Below are 8,013 nucleotides of genomic sequence, written 5' to 3'. Positions count from 1 at the left end.
TCATACCAATTGTTAGGCCATTATAAACACAGAATTGTTTAAAGGTTATTTTCCGTTATTTCCCGATCGTGAAAAGGAGCACACGCCGGACTTTACCGTCGATAGGGATACCAACTCCACCATAGCACCTTATCCTATTTCTGATTTTTTGAGAGTCTGTATTTGCTCTGCTCCAATTTTGTATTGTTAAAGGGGTGTTAAAAATTAATGTACATTGCAAATCTACAAAGCTTGTCTTTTTTCAATAGTTGGACTCTCAAAGGAAAGTTTTTCTTTAAAGGAAATGAAAGTTGTTTCACTGCACTATTCATAATTTTTAAGCAAAAACTATACAAAAGCTTCAGTCAATTGACAGCAAGGTTAACCATCATTTTGTTTTAAGTTAAAAAAATTCTGTACATGTTCCTAGAAAATAGTGTGTTTTTAGTTGGAAGCAGTATGTCACAAGTAATTGAATATCAAGTTTAATCTTTTGATCTCTGGTACCTTGAAAGCTTTCTAACCACTGAACTATTTACAGCCGTTACTCTATTTTTTTTTTTTTTTTTTTTTTTTTTTTTTTTTTTTTTTATACACATCTTTGAATCCGTTGAAATAATTATAGAAAGGATTTTTCGCACAAATTTTAATTGAACTTTTTATTCATATATTACAGATCAACTACAATAAGCTTAAACATAACAAACAAACCTTTGAAATTTTTATTACATGTTTTGTCCAACCACAGTTAATGATCACAGGCTGCTTATACATTTTGTTCATTTACTTAATTAAAACATAAAATAAAAACAAAACACTGACCAAGAGAAACATTGCTTATTTGTTATTGTTTCCGAGATACCAGATGACACTATACATTATGAAACTTAGATGCAAAGCAATTCAAATATATTGCAAATTGTTTTTGAAGTATTTTAGTTTTTTCCACAAGAGAATATAACTGTTTGAAACATATTCGTATATTCATAAAGTAAATCAAAAAGAATAAAAAAAATCTATTAACGAACTCAATACAATAATAATGATTATGGTCATTCTCATACAACACTATTAAAAAATACATCCTCTTTCACATCTTTCATTTCCATAAATAAAACATTTAAAGTTCCATCCTCTACTTTCACCTGTGAAAAAAAAAACATCGCAAAGCTAAATGAATAAGTACGGATTTCAATAGTTTGAAAATCTGCATCAATTTAAGTACAATTTTTTAGATATAAATTCTTGATTAAGAGTGGAAGAAATCGTAAGAAATTTAGCATCAAGTGTCTTATAGAAAATTTGTGAAGTTGTTATCAAATATAAAACCTAAGAGCAACGTTACAAACATGCAGTAATGTCCAAAGGACCAATTCATTTTTCTACGGAATATCAAGATATAGCAGTTTTAAAATAAATTATATTTATTCTAAGATTCTAGTTTTATTTATTGATTTTATCCATTGATTAGAAATCTATAAAGACATTAAGTTTTCTCACCTTTTAAAACACGACATACATGACGAAGAGGGCGGTGTATTCTCTTTCTGATGTACGTGAAATGAATCCTGGCCGTTATCTGTAATAAATTTACAATGCAGGAAAATTCATCTTAAGGTACAAACATAAAGATACAGATTTCATCTCCCAGATTTATTGCAATACTAGTATTTAGAAAATGTTATTCATTATATAAAATTTGTTTATTGTTTGTCATTATACTTTCAAGAAATCTGAATTTCAGTACTTTTTAAAGGAAAAATAAATATTTTGATAGTTTTATTTCAAAAATGTTGATTGCATTTTATTAAGGAATATCCATTCATATATTGATCTCCTATGTTAGCGTATAGCTCACAATTGCTTTGACACCGCGACTTGATTTTAAATCTAAGTCAATAATCTCTAACAGATTAATTATAACTCTGGCTTTATTTCTACAATGAACAAAATAAATACCAATTTAGTTTGTTTACATTTCTTAATAAGTTCGTAAGGGAGTAAATAAAAACCGTTATATATGAAAAAAAGAAGATTAAAATTTGTAAATGACTGTTTACACAACGAGTCATATCTGTGTTTTGTTTTGCTCTAATAGATTCAGCTTCAGTTGTTCAAATCAAATTCACGCTTTGATTTAAATATAAATCATATACTCAAACTTTATTTACAGATTTAGTCAAAATTGTTGTTATTATCATGGCTAATGATATTTCTCAGAGTGCGATATGCGTTCTATACAAACAGAAATACATGAGATTTATGTGAAGAATAAAATGGGAATGTTTATTTTCAAAACCTACAAAGCAAAAAAGTTTAGGTGTAATATCAAATGGTCAAACTAGAATTAAACATTTTTTTTTATAACTATAGTAATATATTGATATATTAATATATATTTCTTTTATGAAAAAAAACCCCAACATTATACAAAATAATTTTATTATAATTAACTTGATGACTCTAACTTTTCAATCGTCAACTTCTCCTACTTATGGAACAATAAATTTTCACCTGCAGACAGGGTTTATATCTCTTAGTTCATTCGAAACGCAAGAGCATGTTCTACATATGTACAATTTCTAAAATGAGGTAAGTTATTGACAAACAAGTTGATGAAACAAGAATATTAGCAGTCTCGTTTAAAGTCATCATTTCGGAAGTTCTATGGTCGATACAATGATTATGTCAGCAAATACAATTTAATGTTCCTTATCTCCATATTTTTCATTCATATATTTTTATTCAAACTACAGGTACTGTGAGCAATGAGATCACTTAATGATACCCCCGCCTCCCACATGTTACAATGGCAGTCCATGCTTTACACTGGGATACCCGAAATAAGTGTCAAAATCAAAATGTAAAATAGGTCACAATGGTATTATGTAATAAAGAATTTGGGAAAGTATCATCAAATTTTATTCAGTGGTATAGGAGGAGCTGTTGATAAGAGATGGGTACCCTTCAATATAATAGTCGTGCCCATGTTTTGCTCTGGGAACCCCATATATGTGTCCGATCAAAAAGTAAGAAAAGAGGTGCACAATGTTATAATGTAACAATAATTCCGTGAAAGTCTCATTAAATTTCATTCAGTGGTATAAGAGGACGTTCCGACACCCCCATCACTATATATCCGCTCGCTTTTCTAGCGGGGGGTTTTTCTCTGTGAAACATAACAAGTTTATGCATCTTTATTCGGTGGTTTTTACTTTTTAATATTTTTTTAGAAAATAAATGGAAACTGAACGTAAGCAGGACCCAATACCTTGTGTTTTTGGCTGGTTTTCTGGATAGTTATGCATGTTTCTTATATAATCCTCTCCTATACGTTGAAATACAGCATCTTTTGAATAGCAAAAAGTCATTTTAATCATTCAGTAACTTGACACAAGCTTACAATGTAAAGGATATATCAAGTACGTTTAACATGAATTACACAAATGTACTTGTATTATTTTAAACTTACCTACATTCTCTCCTGTTAAACTCGAGGTTTCGAAACAATCAGTTTGTAAGTCTGAAATGACCGTAGAAATAAAACTTGGTTGAAAAATTATTAAGTTGTGATGCGTTCTTTAATGAAATGAGCTAGGAAGAAGATTGATTTAAACATTAAGCAAATTCTTTAGAAATCTGATGCACCTCGCTACCTAGTGATTTTGTTTATACATTGAATTCTTTTGTACTTAAAATACATCTGTAGATTACCCGGGATATAACTCCGTTTTCAAATATGGTTAATATATAATACATAGAGAATAATATATACCCTTTTCCATATCACATCCTGTATCAGCCCGAGACACCAATATCAGCCAGAGGGCCGAAGGCCTGATATTGGTCGAGGGCTGATACAGGATGTGATATGGAAAAGGGTATATTTATTATGTTTATTACATACTTTAATAGTAATAAAATAGAGTACACATCAACTTGAGAAAAAATAATCATGCACAGACTTCTGACAGGTACATACTAGCTGATTGACTCAAACGGATTGGGTATGTTTTGCCCTATCCATAGTTTGAAACGATCTTTCGTCAAATACCAGTAGGTGATCCTTACAATCAAAAGGTTAAAATAATGAGAATGATTATATCAAAAATATTTATATTATCACAAGTACTGTTTTGAGGTTGAATTTACAAGGGGTGTGATATTGATCCGTATCAGTCCTGCAAATCCATATCAGCCTGCAGGGCTGATACGGCTATTGTGATGTCAGGCATATCACATATGCAAAAATCCTGTATTTATTACTAAGTATGTAATAAATAAATATACTTTCTCATAAGCCATTTTATCAAAGCGTCAAGTTTTCATTTGTTCCACCACCTGTACCAATATAAATGGATTTAATTTGTTCAAGCAGCAGAATAAATGGAAAAGGTTAAGATGAGAATGAGATCGATCTGATAAAAGCTACAAACAATACAGATACATGATGATGACCTGGACACACGACGCCCAGAAATCCCGGAGGTGGATCAGGTGTTTTAACTAATTTTTAAACGCCATAGAAAACAAGAGGCCATAATACCTTGAGCTATCACTTGTGCCTCGTCAACAGATATCGCCCTCGTCTTTGGATCATTGTCAATCAAATCTTTCTTTGTTCCACATATATACATTCGGCAATACTGTGATGTAAACAAAACAATTTTACATTATTTTATTAATATATATTATAAATTTTGTTAGCAAACATCAAAATGCAATATAACTTAAGTTACAAAATCAACATGTTAGATATATAACATACAAAAATACTAGATACAACACATAAGAATGGACAAAATGAGTATCTTTAGAAAGGAACTAGTAAATATTTGTTCACTTACAATCTATTAAATTTGTCACTTTTGGCACATTTCAATATACTTATTTGATATTTATTCTTACAATTAAAAGCTTGTTAATGATACTCATTCAACATTTCATAAGTTCTGTGTTCTACCTGCTCATTCTCCTGTAACTCGCCAACCCAGTATCTAATTTTATCAAAACTGGATTTATCTGTCAGATCGTAACATAAAATGGCGGCACGGGCACCTCTATAGTACATCTTAGTCATGGACTGATATCTTTCACTACCGGCTGTGTCCTGCCATAAATCGAATACTTAAATCATTGGTATTACAAAAAATTCAGTTACTTCATAAAATTGAAAAAAAAGTTGAGGTATGTTTCTTAAAAGGAGCTACAAACTGGGCAAATCATGTGACTTACCCATATATTTAGCGTTACCCTCTTTCCCAGAGCTTGTATCTTTTTAGAAACAAATGCTGCACCAATCGTCTACAAAATTATACAAAAATAACAACTCTAATTTTGTCCAAGAAAGATCGTTAAGTTTCATAAGATAAGCCCCAGTAGACCCTTTTCCTATGACATATCTTGCCTAGGAGTTATTCCCCTTAGCTGCCATCTTGTAGGGTAAAATAGTGAAATTACCTCTTTGAGCAACCAATTTTAAACAAGCATGTAAAAAATATATGGGGGAAAATATTTACAATCTTAAAATTATGAATTAATAAAGGTTTTAACAAACGTATATTCATAAGAAAAATAGTGTTTTCTTAACCTCAGTAACCAGTATAACAAATTGAACTTGGTTGAATAATGAAGAGATCTGGGAATGTTGCCCTACAAGATGGTGGCTAAGGGGAATAATTTCTAGGCAAAATGTATCATAGGAAAAGGGGCTATAAAACCATTTCCCACTCCATACTGCTTAATCGTATACTGGTTAGCGTACTTGTGGTCATGATACTTACAATTGGATGTAGTGGCAATACTAACTAAAGCATTAACACCTGTTTTTAGTTCATAATCGTTTGATTATTCTTACTATTAATAAATAATATCTCTTTTTTTTTAAATTAAGAACTTATGTTCACGACAGATTTCCAAATCAATACCAATAATTATATGTATATAACGATATGCTTCAAAAGAAAAAAAATACGACTAAGTAACACTGTTCTGGGGTACGTTGTAATGACAATGATTCCTAACATCTATCCATCAGCACTTCAATTCAAACGGTCAGAACATCGGAAAACTTTATAGGACATGTACATCTAATTCGACAAATTCTAATTACTTCATTAATAAATCAATACGAACTATAAACTTCATTAATGAATAATTAAAGCTGTATTCAAACTTTAACACAAATGAAATATTGACTCAATGATAACCTCAGTTTCATCTTTTGTTTGTGTGCTTTCTCGAGAATACAACGAAACCAATTCCACAATACTTGTATTACAAACATGTATTAATCATATTTTCTTATCAGTGAACTAATTTAATTGCTTTTCAAAGTTCCACATAGTTCCATAGTTATTGATATCATTACTTACCAATTACACACAATGGACAACAATTAAATACAAATCAAATAAATCCATAAATTAAGCCATTGGTATCTTAATAACGATGCTTTAATATTCTATATCTAAATAATTTCGTAACTGAACAGTGGTGTATGTACGTAATAGTTCTCAATGAATTCCCAAACATTCAGTCTTTAATTGATCCTGGGTCAGTAAAGATGGAGATTTTCCGAGCGGCGAGATTAGAAATGTATGTACTGGTCAGTATTTTGACTGGAATTTTTTGTCAAGACTATAAGGATGTTCTAAATGTGACAAATACATTACTTGACGGCTATTCAAGATATATTATTCCAAAGAGAAACCAAAGCGAAAAAATCAAGATAGAAATGGACATAACTCTTAAAGCTCTCAATAAGTTTAATGTCGTGGATGGACAATTAACCATGGTGACAGCAATGACTTTAATGTGGAAAGACGAAATGTTATCTTGGGATCCACAGTCGAACAAAAACATCCATGAATTGAGTTTTCAACTGTCACGCATCTGGTCTCCAAATCTCTATCTTTTGAACTGTGCTGAGAAATTTCTTATCTATAAAGGAGATCCAGATTCAAAAGAGGTTCAGTTTTCAAGCAGTGGACATGCTCGATTGTTTTTCATGGAAGTCTTGACCACAACATGCACGTCAGATATTACTTTCTATCCCAATGATATCCATCGTTGTAAAATTTATCTTTCCACATTAATGCCCGCTTCAAAATTACAAATGGGTTTAGCTGAGATAGATATTGCAAATTTCGAGAGTAACGGAGAATGGATTCTTAGCAATATCAATTCCGAAGTAGAATTCATAACGACGAAAAATGTTGAACGCGTCGTAATTATTTTCGATTTGGAAAGGCGAATGGTATTTCACATGATAAGTGTTGTATTACCTGTTGTCTTTCTAGGCCTGGTAAACGCGATTGTTTTCAAACTTCCTGTGGAAAATGGAGAACGTATGTCTTTTGCAATTACTGTTCTTCTGAGCTTTGCTGTCTACATGACTTTGATAACTGACAGAATGCCGCAAACCAGCAATACATCTTCCATTTTCTGCATGTATCTGATGTCCATGCTTATTTACAGCACCTTGATAACTGTTGCCACCGTGTATAGTATCAACAACCATCATGCCAGAAAAAATCCTGATATGAAGTATTTCAAAAAGATAATGAAAGGATGGGCCAATATATGGAAAATCAAGCATCGAGAGATAAGTGCTGCAGAAATGAAGCTACCTCCAAATGATATCAATCAGAAAAACAATACCACGAGTCAAAGTTCTCAGTCTTCTTCTAAAACTGAGGAATTACCGACAAAGTCTATTGACGGTGTCTTTTTTGTGTTTTTTGTTAGTTATTTTTGTGTTGCAACACTTCTCTTATTTGTAAAGGTCTTATACCGACAACACTAGAGGTACGACGAGAGAACTTCAACTACTAGTGAACAATCAGGAAAACTTGATTTAATCAAAATCAATAGTTTATAGAATTAAAACCTATTTTTTTTTCTTAAAATACTGTAATAAGTGTATGTTAGTCAACTGAATAATTGAAATAAATGTTAAAAAGTATACTTAATTAAGCTATCAATAGGATATTCTTATTATAATAAAAATTGATTTTTGGAGGAAGTTTTTTG

At 31.0% G+C, this 8,013-nt stretch overlaps 1 protein-coding gene across 3 annotated transcripts in view; it reads right to left on the bottom strand.

The window, feature by feature from the left end:
• Nucleotides 1–1,015: 1,015 nt before the first annotated feature.
• LOC134278705 (ras-related protein Rab-24-like) overlaps nt 1,016–8,013 on the bottom strand; it is a 20,748-nt gene continuing 13,750 nt past the window's right edge. The window contains exons 2-8 of one of the 3 annotated variants that reach the window (XM_062760997.1): nt 5,215–5,283; nt 4,943–5,089; nt 4,526–4,625; nt 3,452–3,502; nt 3,251–3,328; nt 1,480–1,558; nt 1,016–1,124 (exon numbers count right to left, since the gene is read on the bottom strand). In XM_062760997.1, the coding sequence (XP_062616981.1) occupies nt 1,121–1,124; nt 1,480–1,558; nt 3,251–3,328; nt 3,452–3,502; nt 4,526–4,625; nt 4,943–5,089; nt 5,215–5,283 (528 nt within the window). In that variant the 3' untranslated portion in view covers nt 1,016–1,120. Of the gene's footprint in view, nt 1,125–1,470; nt 1,559–3,250; nt 3,329–3,451; nt 3,503–4,525; nt 4,626–4,942; nt 5,090–5,214; nt 5,284–8,013 lie in introns of all 3 variants that reach the window. The other 2 variants (XM_062760996.1, XM_062760998.1) reach the window with 2 other exon arrangements.

This window comes from Saccostrea cucullata, unplaced genomic scaffold (genome assembly GCF_032062105.1).
Source record: "Saccostrea cucullata isolate Sc308-1 unplaced genomic scaffold, CSIRO_AGI_Scuc_v1 ctg6175, whole genome shotgun sequence".
Taxonomy (NCBI): Eukaryota; Metazoa; Mollusca; class Bivalvia; order Ostreida; family Ostreidae; genus Saccostrea; species Saccostrea cuccullata.
The sequence above is the reverse complement of the archived record's forward strand: the minus strand, read 5'-3'. Positions and strand labels throughout refer to the sequence as shown.